Here is a 22,050-nt window from a genome sequence, read left to right as displayed (position 1 = left end):
TTCTTTCAGTCGAGGGGTCCTATATAGGAGGGGTGGGTACCATTTATCTGTCTGTGCCCAGGGACCTTTCTCATAATGCGTTAGTCCAGTTGATAGTCCATGAAACACTTAATGGTTTGGCTGTGCAGTATATTACTGACCTGCTCACTGACTACAGTCCAACCAGACCCCTCAGGTCATCTGGAAGTTGTCTTCTAACAGTACCCAGAATAAAATCCAGCTCTCCAGGGGGAGTTTTTAGTTACTAGTTCCTATTTATTAGAGTAGTGAGACTAATTATTAATTTCACTGTGGATCAATCTGCTAATTATCTTCTCAAGAGCCTTCTTATAGAGCCCAAAGTGACCCACCATAAGGTTAATACAAGTATGTACTTATATGCATTAATTAAATGCACTAAGTTACCCTCCACCAGTGATTACAGACAACCATTTTAAACAATCTAAAGCACATATTTTGCTGTGGTCTCATTTTATCCCAGAATATAGGTCTGTCCCAGTGGTCTTCATGAATATTGCACTTACAATGCCAAACAGCTGTCCGGTATTTCTTTTTATGTTATACTTGCAGTTGCACTTAAACCACCTGTAGGGGGCGCATCATCTCCTGTAGCAGAATGGAGGCTCTCTTTCTTAAAAGCGGAAAATCGGGGTTGTACAGATGATTTAACCTCTTTAACTGCCAGACTCTCAGCTCGATCCATCTTTTCAAACCTGTATTGTGCAGCCAAGTGCAAATCAAAGCCAGACAACTTTATTTGAAACTCCAGTGGAAATCTCAAAGTTTTCAAGGATGCCAAAAACTGGATGTCAGGGTGAATTATAAGGAATTTTATATCAAATTATATTTCCATGAAAACATCTGTGTCCTAGGTTTGTGTATTTCTCTAAGTGTAGGCCTCATACAGCTTCAGTTAAAAGTTGGAACAAGCAGATGTAGAATATTTATGTGATACTGTCATACAGTTTGGAAAAAAAGTTCATTTCCCCCCAAATTTAAAGAAAACTAACGCAATATTCTAATATTTTTAAAGGTTAAATCTATTCCTCATTTTAGTTTGAGTATAAATAAATGTAAATATACCAGAAAAGTCTAAACAAATCTTCCCAAAATGAGTCCAAAAATATAATTCCGTTCATCATGGAATTAGTATCTGAAGATTGTGAAAGTGCTGCAGCAACTTAGTGTTTTTCCAGCCTGCAATGCGACGCGTAAAATCATCAGCAGTGTTTTTTTTGTTTGTTCTGTTGTTATATTTGAGAGATGTGCGTGTTGAGTCCACACTGAATCATTCTTGTTTTAATATTTCTTGGCACTTCCACACGGAGGCTGCCCCTGTTCCATACAATCTCCACATGAAAGGAAAAGAGAGAGAGAAACGACCGTTTGTCCATTTCATGCAATAGTTAATGATACAAACACAAAGGTTCAGAACTCACAGCACAGCACAGTTTACTTGCTAGTCATTTTATACAAAGAGTAGAAAGAGGGCTTGTATCTGAAGGAGACAAACTGCATCACATTTTCCAGATAGATGTTGATACACGGAGACTGATTTTCAGAAAGGTATTTGCAAAGAGAATCACAGAGTCGAATGTTTCAAACATCCCATTAAAAAAGCTCTCACTAACCTGTTGGTGTAAAAAAAGAAAAAAGAGATAACAGAGCAGTTTCAGTAATCACATACAGTTATAGAAAGATATCTAGGTGATAGGTAAAGTCGAGATAAACATAAAATAAACAACAACTTAAAAAAAAAACATTCCAATAATCAGGTGGTATCTAGTGGAAGGCGTATTTTTGTTTGCTGTCCTACCGAGCTCAATCCCACAAACCATTTAACAGAACATCTGGAAGTCCCAAAAGAACCACAAAATATTTTTATTCTCATTTTATCTATTAATTTTTTTTGTTTTGTTTTGTACACATCACAACCTGAAGACTTGTTAGGTTGACTGGTTGTTTGTCCATCACGTCTCTGGGTTATCATCATACTCTTCATCCTACTCATCATCCCTTTTGTGTCATCTAAAAGCACAGACCCCTTCAACATGCTGCAACACCCCTCAACAAAGCAATCACAACCCCTTTAATGGTTACACGTTAAACTCTGTGGTTTTAATTTTTGCACTTCTTTAGGTGCCGTTCGAGAAAGGGACCGTGCCCTCCTACTAGAAGATTTCTACGTATTTTGAACGTCCACGTTCAAAGTCCCACACTGAGCAGACTGCTGAAGGGCCATGCTGGGTTTACAGGATGGCACAGAAGAACTTCTTCTCCCTGAACGGGTTCTCTGACGCTGGCACCGGCGATAGCAGAGGGTCCTCTTTGGCATGGGCTTCGCAGTATGACATTAAGTCTGCCGCTGCTTTTGACACCTGGATTTAAAAACACAACACAGAACCAAATAACCTCCTGTAAAACGGCAAATTATTGGTTTTACACTTTGGTTTCTGTACGGATTAAACAAAATAAAAAGAGTTAATTAGTGAGCTTTAAATGTGACGGTAGATGGATTTTTGAATGAACAAGAGGACGTTGACCACAGAAAGATTTTTTATTTGAGTCTTGTGTAAAGTAATCACCAAAGAGGCATCACATTAACATGATTTCTTTGTACTGAAGCTCAGACTTCTCACTGGCTTCCTGTTGTAATTTCTGCCTCAGTACTGCTTTTAAGGATCACACTTTCATGTCATTAGCCACGTAATCACATTAAATTACTGAACAAACCAGAGATGTGGTGGTGTGATGATTCGGAGAGCTGGAGGTAAGTTTGTATGACTTAGCCCATTAAATGCAAATGGAATACATTTATATTTTTAATACTGACAAGAACTAAATAGCTTTTAGTATTAAAATAGTTTCTGAGCAACTAAAGGGTTAATGTAAGAAATTACCAAACACATGATCCTTATCATGATGTCTGCTTCTACCTTCTGACAACAAGCGATAAAAATATGCCTCAAAATATCGTTTTCACTGCAGATGTTCTGACTTCTCATAGCAGTGAAAGCACAGATGTAATTAATAACATAAAAATGGCTCAGTTCCATGAAGTGTCTCATTAAGACATTCCAGTAAGTGAGTATGTATAATATCAAGGTCCTGGGTAACACAAACACTGAAATGTTAATGTTGCAATTTATATTATTAGTGTGCTTTTCCTGGCACGACGTGAAAATATCTGCTGCGAAGTTAAATCAAGGGCTGACTGAAAGAGTTAAAAAAAAACATTTAAAAAACAACAAAAACAAGAAGAACGTGTCAGCTCACCTTTATCCTGTCGATGTTGGCCTCCATCTTCAGCTGCTCCACCAGCTTCCTGGCTTGTGCGATGCTGGCCGTGTTATTGCTCGCCATGGGCGCTATCAGTCAGGTCTCGTGAGCTCTGTCTGCACAGAGGACAAAGAGACTTAAACATCCCAAACAATGCACCTCACCCACAGTGTCCCACTGATGAAGACGAGCACCATAATATAGCAGGCATGCGACGAGGAGTAGCTAGTAACAGATACCCTGTTTATTATCACATGCCTGTGGACACACACACACACAAATCACAGACACAGGCATATTATTTATGGTGTCAGTTGCTAGGCAGCCCATGACAGTGAGGGGGAGGCAGAGAAGGTGGGAGGAGAGTGAGGGGGCAGTGCTTTGTCCAGCTCTATATTTAAAATAGATAAACGGATAAGTAACGTTACTGGTTTCAGAGACAAAAGCTCTTATTTTGCGCTGATGGTGGTGGTTTTCTCAATGCCTGCTCACACTTCAACGACGCTTCTCAGCCACGCTGTCACACGAGGCCACAGTGTCCACGCTCCACCTCGTGAGAAGGACGATGAATCAATAGACTGAAGTAAGACAGGTCACCTCTGAGGCAGCAGATGTATAGAAAGCCCTAACACAACCTTTATACGTGTGTGTCTGTTCTAACGAGCTATAGTTCATTGCTAGATGCTTTTTTCATATTTACTTTAACTGTGTCTGGAAAAAAAAAACAATTCATCTATTTATCCTATTTATTATCAGTTAAATGCTTTTGCAGGCTTGAAAACCAAAACAAAGAGCTAAAAGATGCTAAAATGCTGCGCAGAGCTGAGGGAAACTATGGAGTCTATGAAGTGATAATTCGCTCTTGATTCGTCATTTTGAGTGACATCCATGCTGCTCACAGCTATTTGATCTAAAAAATACTGACACAGATGGATGAGTAATCAATGGAAATCCCAGCATAGTGTCTTAGAAGATGTCTTAGAGGTCACCCTGAGCCTCCAGAACAGCTTCAGTGCACCTTGGCATTGAGTGTTCAGTTGGGTTGAGAGACACGGACACTATGAAGGACGCAGCATCTGCTTTTGATTTGTCGCACTTGTCCTTACATTTGTCACCTGTCCGTTTCGGTTCACGGGTTTAGCTTCGTGTCCTGAGTTGCTCCTCTGCCTTTTATAACCTCTTTGATTAAATGGATCAAGCTGCGGGCGCTCTGCAACAGCATCATCCTCAGTGTGCGGTCAGTCCTCCCCCCCTCCCATCATCCTCTGTATACGCTGTGGTACGACTCAGTGTGGGGTTAAGACTTGATCTCAGCGAGGCGCCGCAGCTGAGCATGAATATTGATGCTCCACGGTGGCACACCTGCTCATCAGGTCGGTAAACTGCCGCAGGAATCGCCGCTGATGACCTGATGCGTTTCATTCAGCACAGGGTCACCGGCTACAGTTCGTCTGTTTCACATGATAATCAGATTTATTAATGTCTGACTGCTTGGCAGAGGAGTTGTAAACAGATGTACCAGTTAAATCTGACAAAATGTGATAATATCCCTTGTTCTCTTTGCTCTTCCTCCTTTAAAAAAAATTTTTTTTTACTAGTAGTTTCCTCAGTTTCTGACTGCAGCGATGCAACATCTTTGTTTCCTGTTTCTTACTAAACTCATACCAACAAAATGGGGTCAATGCCACAAATGACCCATACTACAGTTGATTTAATGTTTTTTTTATATTTGGACACCGATGTCGTTGCACTATAGAGCTGCCAATCAGTGATTACTTTCATTATCAAGTCGCTGTTTAATTGTTTTTTTTAAGTAATCAATTATTCTTTTTAATTTAGAAAGGTAAGATTAAAAAGACCAAATGTGTCATCTTCAGATTCTTTATGTGTAACCAACAGTCTAAAACCCAGCAATACTCAGTCTTAGGGAAAATAACAGCCTATTACTTTGTTTTTGTGTATCTCTATATTTACCTTTCTACTGTTTCCACTATTTCATATACTTTGTGCAATGAGAGTAAAGTTGATTCTTATATAATTTTATAAATTAATCATCAATCATTGCTGTTGAATTTTCTTCTGTTAGCAGACTAAAAAAATTTACTGAGTTCTTCAGGACTTCAGGTTGACAGTGTTAACAGTGACAGAGTTTTCGTCCTAAGGAAATGTAGATGTAGAGAGTTTCTACAAACAGTATGAGGGTTAATAGACTTGTATATTATTCCTTGCCATTTTAAGAGACTGGAAATAGTTTTAAAAGACAAGTTTAAGTGAAAATTTACAGTATTTACTTAATTCCAACTTTCTTATGGCTGAAACATCCTCCAAAATCGAACTGGAATATCTCGAACCGCTGTCAGTGTGAAAACCAAATGACAGTGTGAAGAGGATTTATGAGAACAACCTGCAACAGACTGTGCCGTATTAACAGTGTAATATAAACATGTTTTATAGTCAGTGCAGCGGAGGGATCCTGGTTGTTCTCACTCCGAGGAGTGTTTCACCTTTTACGGTTACAGTGCTTAAATTTAAACTGTGGCAGGTGTCAAAAAATATATATATACTATCTATCTACTGTGTTGTTTGTAAGATCATTTCTTAAGGGAATAACAATGTTGGATTCATCTTCTTATGAAGAATATGATTTTACAACAAAATCAGGTGGCAGGCCCATATGTTTCTCTAAAAAATCTCTATTACATACTATTATTATTATTATTTACTTTAAAAATCAGAAGAAATACTAAAGAAAGAGACCAAAGAAAGGACCTCCAGACCTTGTTTACGCCAACTGGAGGGATTTTTGGATTACTTCCTCAGACTCCTGGGTCCGGTGCATTGACATGTTTGAGGGGTTAAAATACAATAATCTGGGTTCCCTGTGTGGAAGCCATATGCCAACTTTCCTGAAATATCTTGCAATCCACAGACAGAGCTGTTCAGTGAATGTCATGTTAGGTTTTAGGTTTAAAATCGATTTTTTTATAATATGTATATTTTAAATAAAACTGATATTTGCACAAATGTCTTGTGATTCCCGGATGAAAAAAAAAAAAACTCAGTTTTTGTCCCTCACCAAAATAAAAAATAGGTCAGAGACTTACTACAAGGTCGTGACTGACAACTCAGAGCAGAAATTAGTCTTTGTCGTGTTTCGTATTGAGGCCATAATATTGTTTCAACACTCGGGGGAGATGTCAAAACAGGCCAGCGTATCACCAGACTATTGATAGGGAGAGATGTCACTCTTTAAGGTTTCTGGGATGTCTACAAAAAAGTAGGTCTTTGGTATTTTACAGACAATAATCAGACACTGTGACAATAGCCTAGTTTGTGTAAAACTGGCAGGGAGACATGGTGAGTTCATGAAATATCAAAAGAAAGTGGAAAACAGCATCTTAAGGAGCTGGAGTACTTTTTTTTTTTTAGTTAGTCCACTAGACCAGCTAAACTATGGCTAACATGGATTTTCACAAACTGAAACTATAGCTATGATAGCGACTCTGTGGGTCTCTGCCCAAAGGTAACAAAATCTTATTTCCAGCACCTCTAAAAACTCACTAATTAACTCGGTACATCTTGTTTGTTTATTATAGCAGTTGTAATGTTATGGGAGTTGATGTGCTGGATTACTTCTCCACCAAGAGCAGTAATTTTTGTGTTTCAGGTCCCCTATATTCTCAAAACAAACACCAACTTGGGTGTGTAAAGAAAAGAAAGCAAAATATTAAAGATAAGCTATTTTAGCAGAGCTGTCACTATGTTCACAAAGTTCTCTTCCTGTTTATTGTCAGTGGAGCGTGCAAAAATGCCACCCTGACATTTTGATATCTAGAGAGGGAGGGGTGGCATGTAGCAGAAAAGAGCTGGTACCTGGAAGGCAACTAAAAAGGGTTTAAAATGATGATGAACAGAGTATATTGTTGCCTGTCCTTTTAGCTTTCGAGGACGGTTTTCTGATTCTCTCAGGACAGAATCTTACTGCTGGTCATCGGTATCATAAAAACCCCTCGTCCTTCCTTCCTCTCTTCCTATCTGTCAGCTGCTCAAAATACCATCCTCAGATGTTGCACATGGTGTCAACATGCTGATAACTGTGACATTGCAACAGGCACTGATAAATAATGCATTCAGATGGACACAGGCCTTAACTGTGTCAGCTGTCGATAACTTTGTGGAAGCTGTCAGGATTAATTCAAAAACTCTTTGCCGTTGCACAATTTGCACCAGTTTCCCAGCAGAACGAAGGAGCCGTCGTCACTGACCGCTCGCGCTGTCATACTGTGAAACTGGCTGATGTTTGCATGCTGGGTCTCTGCCTTCTCTGAACATGCTGCATTGCCTCTTCCTCTTGTCTTGACTTACCTTGTCTGCTTACTCCTCCGCACTCTGCCCCGGCGTCTGCCTGCAGTTCAGTCAGCAGTTTGTGTGTCCGGCGCGCTCTCTGCAAACGGGGAGACAGAGATAAAGAGCAGAAGACAGTGACATTTAGAGGCTGATCAGAGGCAGAAGCTCTGCACACTCTCATTCCTGCATTCCAGATAAATTACGCCGAGGCTTGTGCATGTGTGTGTGTGTGTGCGCGCAGCCTCTGTCCTCTGATCACTGTGTGTCAGAATGTCACAGCTCGCTCTTACAAACTCCACTCAAGGACAAACACTGATGGAGAAACACACAACAACAAACTACAGAGAGACTCAGGGGAACAAATGAAGTCATGGCTTTAAAGGAACAGTTCAACATTTTGGTAAATGTTCTATTTTTTTTTTTTTTCCGAGAAGGAGATCGATACCATTCTCAATCAACATGAAACTACAACTATCTTAGCTTAGCATGAAGAGTGGAAACAGCAGGAGGAAACATTTAGCCTGGCTCTGTCCAAAGATAACAACATCTCTAAAACTGCACAAAAACATCAGCAGTGATTTTAAGATTAGTTATTGGTGATGCTTTGAATGAAAGAGAATAAACTTTGTCTTATTTCTGCTATTACGGTAGGAGTTTCATGAGAATATCCATGCCACTTATATATGAAGCTACAGCTAGCGCCTGGTTAGCGTATCTTAGCATAAAGACTGGGTTATGTGCTTTACTATTTCAGGAAGTCACTGCTCTTGGACAGGAAATAGTCCATTTAATCACCTGCAGAACCACAACTTGTCAAACTTTGTTTTTTGTACAGATTAAACAAAAAAAACATACTGGCCAGTGGATATTGTTACCTTTGGACAGAGCTAGCTCTCTCCCCATGTTTCCAGTCCTTATGCTAAGCTAAGCTAACTCACTACTGCTATATACTGGATGTACAGACATGAGAGTGGTATCAATTTTCTCGTCTAAGTCTTGTCAAGCAAATGAATAAGCATATTTCCAAAATTTTTAACTGTTCCTTTAAGCCGAGTTTCTGTCTGTGACCTATTCACCTCCCCTGCTCCTCTTTCCTTCTATCTGCTCCTCTGTCTCTCATTCTCCGGTCCAACAGATTCATTCTTAATGCATCTGTGACTCCGCAGCTCGGTTTTCTGCTGCTTCTGATAAATGGGCCAATTACCCTGCATGAGCAGATCTGCAGAGGAAGGGAATTCCACCCATCGTAAATCATGGCAGCACAAAGCGTTAAAGCAACGTTACAGCGAGGGATCCATTAACAAAACCTCGCCAACAGCGGCCGGACCCCTGAGCCAGAGTGTTCTACAGACACTGAAAATGCTTAGAGTTTAAAAAACAAATAAAAAAAAACAGAGCAGGAGCACTTACTGTAGTGCACTGTCACCAGTCCTGATTCACTGGAGCCATTAATCTGCACTGTTACACTGTGTTATGCAAGATGTATAATAATTTTATCAGTGCAGTGATTCTTAAATTTGCTGGAGTGGTTCAGCGTGTAGTCTGATTGTCTTGCATGTTTTTATAAGATCTAGAGTCTTGAATTCAAATCCCTAAATGGAAAATAATCATTTTGATTGACACCGTATTTTGTTAAATGTTCTTCTACGTCTTTCAGTTCAACAAAAGAAAGCCAAGTTGAATGCAGAGTTAGCAATTATTTTTATTATCAGTTAACCTGCTGATTATTTTATCAATTAATCGAATGTTTGGCCTCTAAAGTGTCAAGCAAAACTGTCAAAATGCCCATCACCATTTTCAAGATATCTTGTTTTTGTCCAACAGCAGCAATTTGGAAGTTTATACCCAGCCCACTTCTTCCAGCTAACTTGGAAAATAAGATAATTTCTTCTACACAACATTAAGTATTCCCCATCCCAGAAAGACACTGTAGGCGTTTCAGGAGTCTTGTACACAGTAAATACGTAAAGCTAAGTATGACTCAGTTACAGCTAATCGCCATTATTGACATTATCTTCCCTGCTGAAAGATGAGCTCAGATGACAAACAGTCACAGTCACGTGACCTGTAACTTTGACAAAGTTTTATTTGCTCGGAGTGCGTGCTCGCCCTCAGAGACATCCGGCTCATCACTCATCAGACTCACATTTACATCTGGGAGTTTCTCAGGAAAAGTGTTCTTGTTCTTGTTGTTGCTGTGCTGCTGGTTGAGAGGCAGTGGAGATGAGAAAGTAAAGGCAGAGGTTAGTTAGTGCATGGAAACGTGTGTGTAACCATACTGCAGAGAATAGTGCGCAGTGTACGTTAGTGAACTCTGGAAACTTGCTTGACTTGTGTAATCCATCAGCAAGTTTGCATTTACTTTTATCAAAGTAACAACATCATCACGAGTTAATGCAGTGTAGTTAATTTAAATCAGTCTGCACTGATCAAGCCAACAATGGTAATGTCTGGAATGATAAAAAAAAAAAAAACTGCATCTGAAAGTCTAAACCTGTATAGCATGTTTAGCTCTGTTTTTGTTCTCCACCCAACCCCATGGGGAAATATTAATATCTTGAGATGTTAAATGCTCCATAATGTTCACTGACTGGTTGCTAACTTTGCAGAGTCAGGTGATAATAATTTGTGAGTCCATCACTACAAGCGACACCTTTTACATACTAACTAATGTGATCTATTGTTAATATAAAAACAATTTGTATTATGACATTTGAAAAGTCCTGACTGAAGTCTTCCATCTTTGACTGCTTTTGCTTCACTCTTAGATCAGTTTACTGTAATTTAAAAAAAAAAAAAAGCTAGAAAGCCGACAGTTCTTAAAAAAGAAAAAAATATTGCTGAATCTGATTTTCCTTGTGGACTGTTGGTGTCATCATATTTATGTTGCAGAGCAGCAGCAAGATCAGGGGATGAGAGACAGAGAGTGTTAAAACAGAGAGAGCAAGCATTTTTTTTTTTTTATCTTAATGCTTTGGCAATATTGTTCTCTACTTTATGTCTGTAAAGCATCTTGAACTGAACTGCACAGAGGGGGAAAAACAAGACAGAAAGATGCATTATGGGATGTGACTGGCGATCCATTTCTCTCCTGTGTTCCAGCCTTCTGCTTCCCATCCCTCCCTCCGTGGCCGACAGGTGTTCAGTGATGGGACTAAAACACCCCCAGCATGCTCTGTCCTGCTGCTAACACCACCGAATCAATCTGACCCCCTCCGCCATCCTTCCCCTGCCATTTGGAGCTGTTTTGAACCCCTTCCTCCGGCGTTTTCGGGGGGTCTGTGTTCGTGACGGGGCCCTCCACAGATGTGATTATAGCTGCTGCTCGACTCTGGGTGTCGCTGACTTAAAGGGTGATTAAGCGCCGCAGGAAACATCCTGGTGAGGAAAATATAATTCCTGGCCTGTCGAGAGTGACGATCTCTCACGTACTCCCACACACGCTGACTCTCAGCTCAGTTCTCCCTCCCCCTTTCTCCCACTTTCTCTTTCTGTAGTGCACACCTTATTATCCTGTCTTTTTTTTTTTTCCTTTACACCATCCAAAGAGAGAAATTAAGGCGGCCAGGCAGGGAGTGTTCTGTCCTCTGTGATGCCCAGGGTGTGAAATCAGAGCGTGGTAATTAAAAATCTGTCCCTGGCTCAGCCATCTGGATCCTGGAGAGCCAGTGATTAACCTGCGAGGGTCTGCAGGGACTGAGAGAAGGCAGGATGGGACCCCTGCTCAGAGATAACTGGGGCTAAGTTTTGAGGGCGGCATACGCTTTGTGTACACAAGAATAGAGGCAAACAACGGACCATTGACCAAGCCCTGCCCCCGTGAGTTAATGTTACAATATCCGTCTTTCTTTCCATCCTTAAAAGACACATGATACAGTTTACAGTTACGTCCCAGGCAAATTTACCTTTGAACTTCTCAGTATTATTTTAAACAATGTGCCTTTGATTGCAGACAGAGGCAGACAAAAGCTGCCTCCTATTTCTAGCTGGTGACAGTCAATGTTGCTGACAGCTGTTTGCGAGCAGGTTTTATTTGCTGTAGTAGATAGTGCGTACTTAGCTCCATGAGTTGGTTGACTTTTTAACGTTTCCAGCTGACCTGTCTTAAAACGAGAACCTTTAAAAGGGGTCTTAAATATATACATGATAAAATGCTAAAAGACTGAAGTGAAAGCTGCATGTCCCCGGGAGATAATCAGCATCCTCACAAGAGGATGAGGATCCATGACAAGACATAGAAGAACAGTCTAGAGTCTAGTTAGTCCTTTAAGTACGATAAGAAAAATGAAAGATCAGACTATTATTTCATTCATGCATTACAAGAGAAAAGTTTTTCTCTTGTTTTTAGAATGAGGATAGAATGAGAACTTTTTAGAATGAGGACTAACTGATATGTTTGGTAAACGTTAAGTTGCCAGGGGTAACGTTGGTTTTGGGTTGCTGAAGTGTGTAAAGCAGGAGAGATGTGCTAACGTGTTAGCTGTGAAGGCTTTTTATGACATAGCTCGTGATCCTATGGACATATGTAGTCAGATAATGACGGGCCATGGCTTCATCTCAGTTCTTCTAACTAATGGTTGACTCACACAAATTACTAAATAAAAAAACTATCTACATGGTCAGATAGCACTAGAGGTAAATGAAAAAAAATGTTTTTGATAATTTGGGTGAACTGACCCTTTAAATAACATTGATGAATGTCTGACTTTAGGAAAAACTGGGATGCTTCTTTGTTTATCATACAAAAAAAAAAAACCCTGACTCTAATTTTGCCATGGTAAAAGCTGACATGATCCTTTTCTGTGCTGAGTGAGTCGATTCTGTTTTTGTGTTTTACTACAAAACCCACAAAATGAATCCAGAACGCCACACTGCAGATTTTAGGAAATGCAAAGCTGGGGTTTTTTTTTTTTGAAGATTACTATTATTACTTAAAAGACAACACGTCAGTGGAGCATGAGCGTGCAAAAGCACTCACACGCGTGTGGAAAGTTCAGTCATCAGAGCCCTCGCAGTGTGACTGAGTGACTGTACCATCCTCAGCGTGTCACAGGACAATGAGGTACACTCTGCGATGTCACTGTGAAACAAGAGGCAGTGAAGGGCACACTAAGCTGAACAAAGGTTTACAGACTCGTAAACTGATAGGAGAGGCTGCACAGAATCAGAAAAAATAAATAAATAAAAGCTGGAAACAGAAATAAAGTTCAGGAAGATAAAAAGAGACAGAGATGTGGCGGTGGCATCTTCTTCTAGGGTGGCTCTTACAGCGACTGCAGCAAGGAGAAGTAATATAAAACTGACCTCCGGAGTTATTAATGAACACGATCAAGCGGATATTGACTATTGAATGTAATATAGCACGGATCCCTGTCCTTGAATAGGAGAAAGGTCACCGCTCCCTCTGCACACAAACACAAAGAGAACGAGATGGGACAGAGAGAGCAGGACTGTCAGGCCACAATCGTCTGGGGAGATGACGCTGAGTGTGACAGCTGAACCTCCCTCTTCATCACCGTCTCTGAGCAGGACTCGGACCTGGACCTGGACCCGGCCTCCAGGATCACATCACAAAACAGCTTCCCTTACTTCTATGACAACTAGCAGTGTTGCTCCATTAACCACTAGAGTTTGTGTGAGAAGAAAATCCTATTGCAACTGTACATTTAGTACAGTGCAGCACGTTAGTAAGATTATGATGCATCTACTATCCTGAGAGTCATGGGTTTTTTTTTTCTACTATAATAGCACCTCAGTGGTTTGGATCCATACAGTATGTGGGAGGGAGGCCTGTGGTTTTGTTTCATTCATGCTTCTGAAAAAAATACAGTCCCTACTACAGCACAGTGAAATCAATGGCCATCATAAAGACTCTGAAATCTTTGTTTCAAATCCTCGGTATTTTCATTAAACATCACATATTTGTGTCTGAATAAGAGGCACATCAAGTTAAAGTAAAAAAAAACAAAAAAACATTTGATTAAGTCAGATGCTGCATTCACGTCATATTGTTTAAACCATAATTACAAACAGCAGAGAGGGAAAACCATTCATGTCGGCCTCAGACTTGTAATTCCGAGTCGGAGATACCGGGAATTTCTGAGGGCAAAGATATGTCCCACTTGGTGACAAGAAAGAACTACAGACATGTGAATGAACTGTTGGCAGAATGGCTGCAACTGCACCCCTGCTGGTGGTTAAATAAAAAAAAAAACAGTATTAACACTAATACAGTCCATTCAGTTCATTTTAAAGGAGCTGTACACAGTTTATATCTGGTTTCACCTCGTGTCGCTGCCTCTCGGTCAGACCACCACCACCCGCGATCATTCGATTAGTCCGGACATCTGTGCCACCCCCAGCATGCCCTGCCCATCCTGCCATCTTAGAGGTTGTGGTGTATGTGTGTGTATGCACATATATGTGTGTGTGTGTTGAGGGTTAATCGAGGTCCCAGAAGAGGGGGGGAGAAGGCAGTGGCCCAGGAAATGATGCATCCCCTGGGAGTCAAGGAGGCAGCAGGGAGAACGCTTATTGCTCCGGGGAGCGCAAATGTGGTCTATTATGTTTATTAAATCAAACGTTCAAAGCCGGGCATGTTTCTTCTTTGTTAGATTAAAGCAGTGACCAAGTGGTTTTCTTTTCCTGAAACGTTTAAAGAGTGCTTAAAACCTTTGATACGTGTGTTACGTAACAGCAGAGTAGTTAGTGGGGTAGAAACAATGCATAACACTGCTGTCACAGGAACAGCTACAGAGCTTTGGAACCATACAAAAAAAACCAGGGTGGAAAATTAGCACCAGCCAAAAAAACGCTGGTGAATTTTGGTTTCTGAGTGAGAGCGTTGTTTTAGGAATTCCCCACAGCCATTGTGTGGAGCTCCTTTTCCACCCTGGAAATCATTTTTTGGAAGTGGCCGCTGTGGTCGCCAAATTTACAAGGTCAACTTCCTGCGACCTGTGTCACAAACGATAGTTTTACCATCTTTTGTGTACATGAAGCTCCCTGCTCCGTGCTTTAACAGCGAGACATCAGCAGGATTTTTTTGCATTTGCATTTGAGTAAGGAGGCATAAACATACTTTTCCTCTGGAATCAATCAGCATGCCAAGAATAACACGGCCAGACTCCTGGGCTGTTAACAATATTACAAACATCCGGGCTTGTTTAGATTCTGCTGAGAGTGTGAGCGTGCTCCTCGGAGAGTTTCAGACCCTGACTTGCTCTAACTGAGCTGAAAAGTAATGAAAGGGTTTCTGCTTTAGGGAGGATACTGCGTGCCATAGATTTCATCCAAACTGTCAGAAACCGATAGAGAGTATTTGTCAGCTGAAAGTCCGTAAGGTCAGCATTTACAGACCCAAAAGACTTGCAATTGGTTTAGTTGCTTGGACAAAACTCCAGACTTAGATTCCAGTCAGACTTACTGACAAACTGAACTTGGAAGATCAGGCTTGTGACTTGTGCCGGTCCCAAAAGACTTGAGAATTGAGACTTGACTCGGACTTGACAAGTCTCATGTTACACCTTCAAGGACTAGAGACTTCAACTGAGACTTGACTGGACAAGAGGACTGACCTGTACTTTCCCCAAAAGACATGAACCTGAATCCAACCACAAAAAACTCTCAAAAAATTGCGTCTTAAGATTTGACCTGAACTTAAAAGCTGTGAGACTTGACTTGACTCTTTACTTCCTAAATACTTGACTGGAAAACAAAAATATCCAGGTGACATGTTTTGACCTGGCTGACTTGAGCTTTCACCAAACGCCCGACAAACAGCTCTGGACGCTTCTATTTAGACAAACCACAGCACGCTTGAATAAGCTTAAAAACCAAAATCAACACGGTTAGAAGCAAACAGGTGCAGCGAGTACAAAGGTCGAGGGATTCAGAGCAACAACATCCTTCCTACCTCGCGTCACCTTCCCTCTGAGGCACTCAACATCTCTGAGACACAACTTAGTCTGTTTGAAAGTTCATAAAGGCTTCAGTTCCACATTGAGACGACTGCTGCCAGAGAGATGCTTTTGGGAAGCCCAGCCCTGTGGAGAACTACTCACACTTTGGCCTGAAATGGGAGGATTTTTTTGGTTGAAGGCTGTGAGGGGAGTGGAGAGGTCAGAGTGGTCAATAAAGCCAGTACAGCTGCTCATTTTTCCTTATTCTCCGCCATCATTCCTCCCTGTCTCCCCCTCGACTCCCTATCTGTAACGCTCAGTACTTTCCATTGTGTTCCGGAAAGCTCTCAAGGTTTTTGATGGTTCTTGTTTTTAACGCCGGACACTTTGTGAACCTCTCTCGTAGCCTCAGCATCTGTGGCCTTGGAACGGCTTGCCTTCAAAATACAGTACGAGCCGCCTGGACTTGAGCTCTTGCGTAATTCTGACTCGCTGTGTGCAACTGTAACAGGCCTGCATGTGTAACACACAACCACACACACACGACTGTGTTTTCATGTGAGTGGTACGTGATGATGCCTTCGCATGACGAGCTAAGAGCGGGGAAAAACTGCACATTTGTTTTCATTTTCTCGGTTTTCCTGCGAATGCATGCCACCGTCAGCAACGGTATCCGTCTATGAGCAACATGAAAACACCAACCTTCCCCCTCTTCCTCCTCCTCCACCACCTCCTCCTCCTCCTCTCCCGGCCATCTGCCTGATACAACCACTACATGGAGCTTGTGTGTGGTCGACTGTTTTCTCCTCACGGTACGGAGGGCGAGAGGGTTGCGAATGGCTGAAAAACCTCACGGGAGGCTTGTGGGATTCCTCCCTGGTTTTCTGCTGCCTCTGTCTTTCGCATCCCCCCTCTGTCTGCCTCTGTACGTCTCTTTTTCATTCTCTCTGCTCGTGCAAATATCCCTGTGAAACAGATGCCCTTAATTCCACTGGCTCCACATTATAAGATCTGCCCAATCCTGAGGGAAGAGGAAGGAGGGAGGAAGAAGAGAAAGGAGCAAGGGAGTCCATTCATATACACATGTATGAAAGGAGGTAAATGATTGGGGGGGGGGGGGGGGGGGGGGGGGGGGGGGGGTAAACAGCAGCTCACCTCACAGTGAGGAGGTTTTTTAGAGATTTTAGAGAGGGAGGAGGGGATTCCATGATGTAAACCAGCCAGTGGCATCAATCTCGCCCCTCGAGCGCTGACAAAACAACAGCGTGGATATGAGCACCCCCCCTCCACCCACCCTCCTCCTTCTCCTCCTCCTTCCCTGGAACACACCCTGTCTTGAATACAATTAACGCAGATGCCACCAAAAGGCGAAAATATCAATAATACCTGCCCCCAAAAATGTAACAATAAATAAATAAAAATTAAAAGATCCTACCTTTTTTTTTCTTTGTGGGTGTGTGTGTGTGTGTGTGTGAGATCTCCTCTCGTGACGCCAAGCGCATCCAGTCCTGTGGAGTAGTATCCACGCGATTTCCCCTCGTTCTGTCACACACAAACACACACACAGTCAGTCAGCGAGGCAGGCGAGTACATCCACACACTCAAAGCACACTCCTCTCTCTGTATGCCTCTCCCTCTCCCTCTCCCTCTCTCTCTCTCTCTCTCTCTCTCCCTCTCTCTCTCTCTCTGCTCCAGCTGAGATCCTCCCTGCCTCCCTCCTCACTGCTGCTCTGAGTCTCCACCCTTTAGCCAAATGCTCCGGCTGCAAGAAACTACCCACCTCCTCCTCCTTTCCTCCTCCCTCCCTCTTTCTGTCTTCTCTTTTCTGCTTTAAGGACACACTCCCTCCGTCTCCCAGAGGTCCACAGGAAAAGCCTCGACTGTCTCTCTAAACAGCCACAGTAAACAAATGCATACCAGGACAGCTGACAGTCTGGACTAGCTGGATTTCAGTCCTGATAAATATTCATACTGGTCCCCAGGAAAGGTTTCAGCCGCTCACTTTCCTCGTTCTTTCCTCCCGTTTGACTCACATTTTGCTAATGTATACGATTCCAGACAAACTCATTCAACCCTCAACAACAACAGCAGCAACATCCAAAACCAGAGTCAGAACCAAACGCGTAAACAAACAGCGTGCTGCACACGCGGCTCTTTCACATCTGGGTGCTTATGTACAGAGAATTTCCAGCACATACAGGATGTGTTCACTTAGGGTGAGATCAACAAGATAAAGTGCGCCATGTATGTATGCAGCTGGTGTGTGACTACGTTTCAAGTTTCATATGTTCATGTGCTCATGCAGGACACTGAAAACATGTCTAATGAGACAGATATGATCCTGAATTTACGAAAATGTCCAGACCCGAGATGATTTGATCAATTTAGCTCAAGCCCCTTCCTGACATCTTGAATTTTTTTTTTTTAACCATTTCAGCCACTAGTGATGGAAGTGTCTAAGGGTCCACCACTTGAATCCAGACTGAAATATCTCAACAACTTAACAACTATTGGATTAATTGCCAAAAAAATTGTGCGGAAGTCCATGGACCCCAGAAGAGGAAGCCTGTTAACTTCGGTGATGCCCTGCCTTCTCCTCCAATGCCACCACAAGGTTGACAGTTTTGTTTTCAAGTGAAATATTTTACAAAGCGTTGGCTGGATTGTTTCGAAATTTGGTGCAGACGTTCATGCCCCCCTCACTGATTAAAAATTTCAAAATGTTTTCAATTATTACAACAACAAAATTAAGAGGACTGTACAGTATCTGAGTGTTTCCTAGTCTGAGTTCTTCTCTTGTATATTTCTGACTATACGCATGTGTTCAAATGCACACTTCTGTGCACCCGTGTTACTATGAGCATACTGTACATCTGCTTCCATGCATGTGTGTTCTCCGCCTGCAGGTAAACTCAGCCAACGTTACTCATCTTCGCCGTGCCGTCTCAACCGAACGTCACGTTTTCTGTGAATCACATTTTCCTTGGCTCCATTCATGCAGATGTTATTTTCCTTGAACCTTACAGTAACGGTACGCATCCAGGGAGAGAGGAGGAGGAGGAAGATGATGAAGAACTAGTGAGTCATGGTTCCTGTGGAGGTGAACACAGGAAACATCTGTCACCAGGATAACACAGTGACATGTGATAGCCCTTCCTGGGTCCACTAAACCAGTGTTTCCCCAACCTTTTTTGCCTTGAAAATTGAAATTGTATTTTTCAAGACTTTTAGCTATGTTAACCATTTATTTTAGCTTATTCTTTTCACCGTTGACCAGCATGTTTGGCGTAGATCTGGTGACTGTGACTGCACGGTGCCGACTGTGAAAAATGGAGGTGGAAGTTTGCTGATTTGGGGCTGCACGAGCGGGAAACGGTGCAGGGGAGATGACACTTACATATGGCACTATGAATGCAATGCATTTGTACCCAAATACTGAATAAAAAGATGGTTCCCAGTCTCAAGAGGAAAAAAAAAAAATCACACAAGAGTTTTTAAAGAAGAAAAATGAAACCTATGACCTGGCCCAGTAATGTCCCCCTGACTTGAATACAACAGAAAACCTTTGGAGTTTTTCTAAAGCAGAGGGCTGAGCAACGAAAACCCCTCCAGCAAAGAGCAGCTGAAAAGAATCATCTGTGAAGAATAGCAGAACATCTCTCCACAGATTTGTGCAAGACCGGTATCATCCATGCCCAGGAGGATCGAGGCTGTCACCAAAAATAAAGGTGGATGTACAACACGTTAAAAATAAAATAAGATGATGGAATCTCACTAATGAGAAAATGGACCTTTCATTATAGTTTAAATAATCAAACATTTTTGTTTTTCAAATGAACTGGATTCATTCTTCTTGGGCTTTGGCTAAAAACAAATTCAATTTATTATTTGTAATTACTTAACATTTTAGTGTTACTGACCAGTTGTTTACTCATTAACCTGCTTTTAAATAGCTATTTCAGCCATTAGCTGAGTTTTACACTTACCCCCTGAGGTACAAGTAATGGCTCCCTGGCTGGGAATCACTGCCCCCTGCTACAGTGTGTTACGGTCTTGTTGAACATCAGCGGTGAGAGTAAGAGCGAGACCCCTCCTTCCATCCATCACTAGGGAAGAGATAAATCCAGAGATTTGTTTATTTGTAATCTGATTACTGTATTTTATTATCGGCTCTGGGGATCATCTCTGAACCTCGTGGTGTCGGTGCAGCTGTTTTGGTTAATAGGCTGGTTTATTAAGTGCTGTTAATCCACCTCTACGAGGACACGGGCAGACGTGGTGGCTTCGGACTTGGTCTCACTAAAACGGCCTTTTCTGGTGGAATTAATGGAGCTGTTTCGTATCAGCGCTGAGCTGGAATTCAGTTGGCTTTTCAGGAACTGGGAGAAACTGCCTTCGATCCGCATCGACCAGGTTTCAGGGTTTTATGAGCCCGATATGATGTAAAATTCTTTCCTGCCAGTAAAGAGGAGTGTAAACTATCACAACAATGGTGATTTTGGGTGAGAAGGAAGAGGAGGAAGGATGCTTGAATGATCCTGTACACACATTCATTGTTTATATTTGTGTGTGTGTGTGCACAAGGGGTGGGGTTATCACGTCTGTCGGGGGAAGGGCCTGGATTTCATTTCTGATTTGCGACCATCTGGCTCCTCCAGGCAGCTGCTGGCCCGAGCCGAGCAGAGCCGCCCTGCCTGTCCTGCCCTAATGCCCCATGGGATTTACGGAGAGGTCACCACTGCTGCTGGAGACACACTGTCACCTAATACCCTCAAACAATCGGCTTGAATGATTGGCCACACACACATGCTCACAGATCAGAAGATAAGATGCACAGAAGTATTAGAGAGGATGCAAATGGAGGAAACTTGTAAACCAAAGACTGTAAGATGACAAATACAAAGAGTAAAACTAGGTCTTAATGGCGCAGATCGTCTTTTCTCATGATTTAAATATCGGGAGCATTATTAGAGTTCGCACTTGATGACTTCACTTGTTTTAAATGCAAAAACAACCCCAGTGAAAAAAATGGCCTGAGCTGAGCTACACCTAATTCAATGAGACAGAAGAAGGGGGTGGGGGTGGGGTGGGGGGGGGTGACAGAAAGAGAGAATGGATTTCCCCCTCTGTGTTGCCATGGCGACAGCAGTGGATGGTGGATGACTGATTTCCTGTACAGCTGTGGAGCCCGGAGCAGAGAGAGAGCGGAGAGACACGTTATCTGTGTCGGAGGAAGGAGGTGGAGCTCGCTGAGGAAAGCATCCATGTTTTCTCTTAAAACTGTACGCCACTCTCTTTGTCTGACCGACGCCGATCAGTGTTTTCTGTCGTGATGTTGCACACGTTTACCCCTTTCATTGTCAATGTGTGTAGAGGACAGATAAAGAAAAAGTACAGCACAAAAAAGTAATTTCACCATAACACTCACTTGCTTACTTGGTGGTTCCACAACTTTCGACAACATCTAGTGGCCTTCCTCAGTCGACAGAGCAGCTCGGCAAGGCAGAGGCATGTTCTGCCCGACAAAGGCAGAGACCAGAACCTGCAGAAACAATGACGTTGAGAAAAAGGGTTTAAAATTTAAAGCAGATAACACAACAGTCAAACAGCTTTTAGGCCTTTATTTCAATATCTGAACAGTCATGTTCACAGAGCACACTGAGAAAATTCAGTATTTACCTACAAAATGTCTTCTTTCAGCTTACCTGTCTATTTTAACAATCTACAATTAACATTTTAAAAATGGGAATTAAATTGTAAATCAATTCATTTATTATTGGAGGTATCTACCACTCCAATCAATAATAATTACACTCTGTTAGCAGCTGAGATAGCAGCAAACTAGCTAGCTTTAGCAGCAAATTAGCTTTTCAAATTTAATATATTTTTTTTCTCCACCACGACTGAATGACTCCCTCGTTTAGTTATGTGAAATAAAAAAGAAAATTACAAAAAAGTAGGCTCTTCAAAATGGACAATGTTCAATGCAGCCAGGAGAAAACCAATGAATACATTTAGGATTAGCTTTAGCTATGGCTAACTCTTTAGCTTAGCTCTTTAGCAGTCCAGTTGACTGTAACAGAAGCAGTTACAGTGGTTTTCAGTGTTTTCATTGAAAATTATAAAATTGTGCGGCACAATAATCCATCTGTCTACCCATCTATCAGTTTACATATTGGTGTAATCAAATAATTCAATTCTACAAACATTAACAAGAAACAAAAATAACGATGCCATGGATTCAGGGAGTTATTCTTTGGGCTACAAACTCAACCTCGTATTTTATCCTATATTTGTCAATATTTTGGAAAATTAAGTATGCCGAATTAGCTAATAGATAGTTCTTGTTTACTATGTACCTTGGACATATTGCCAAATATCAATGAATTACTTGGACACTGAAAAACTTAAAAAGCCGCTAATTCTCAGGCAAGTTCTGAGCAGTCCTGTTTCTGTGATTTCTAAGCGGGTTTACGGACCTTCCTTTCTGATGGACATCAAAGATAGTAATATCCTCCGAAAG

At 41.8% G+C, this 22,050-nt stretch overlaps 1 protein-coding gene across 2 annotated transcripts; it reads right to left on the bottom strand.

Moving 5' to 3' along the window:
• Positions 1-1,889: 1,889 nt before the first annotated feature.
• Positions 1,890-17,188, bottom strand: LOC121197659 (guanine nucleotide-binding protein G(I)/G(S)/G(O) subunit gamma-2). 2 transcript variants are annotated; one of them, XM_041061356.1, is made up of 4 exons: positions 16,963-17,188; positions 7,645-7,721; positions 3,277-3,395; positions 1,890-2,378 (listed from the first exon to the last, which is right to left on the bottom strand). In XM_041061356.1, exons 3-4 carry the CDS (start codon positions 3,361-3,363, stop codon positions 2,250-2,252), a joined length of 216 nt encoding a protein of 71 aa, XP_040917290.1. In that variant the 5' UTR covers positions 3,364-3,395; positions 7,645-7,721; positions 16,963-17,188; the 3' UTR covers positions 1,890-2,249. The 2 variants fall into 2 exon arrangements, with proteins under 2 accessions (XP_040917290.1, XP_040917292.1); XM_041061358.1 differs by having other exon boundaries at positions 7,645-7,725; positions 16,966-17,188.
• Between the last annotated feature and the right edge of the window lie 4,862 nt (positions 17,189-22,050).

The sequence above is a fragment of the Toxotes jaculatrix genome, chromosome 17 (genome assembly GCF_017976425.1).
Source record: "Toxotes jaculatrix isolate fToxJac2 chromosome 17, fToxJac2.pri, whole genome shotgun sequence".
NCBI lineage: Eukaryota > Metazoa > Chordata > Actinopteri > Toxotidae > Toxotes > Toxotes jaculatrix.
This window is presented reverse-complemented; position numbering and strand designations above follow the sequence as displayed.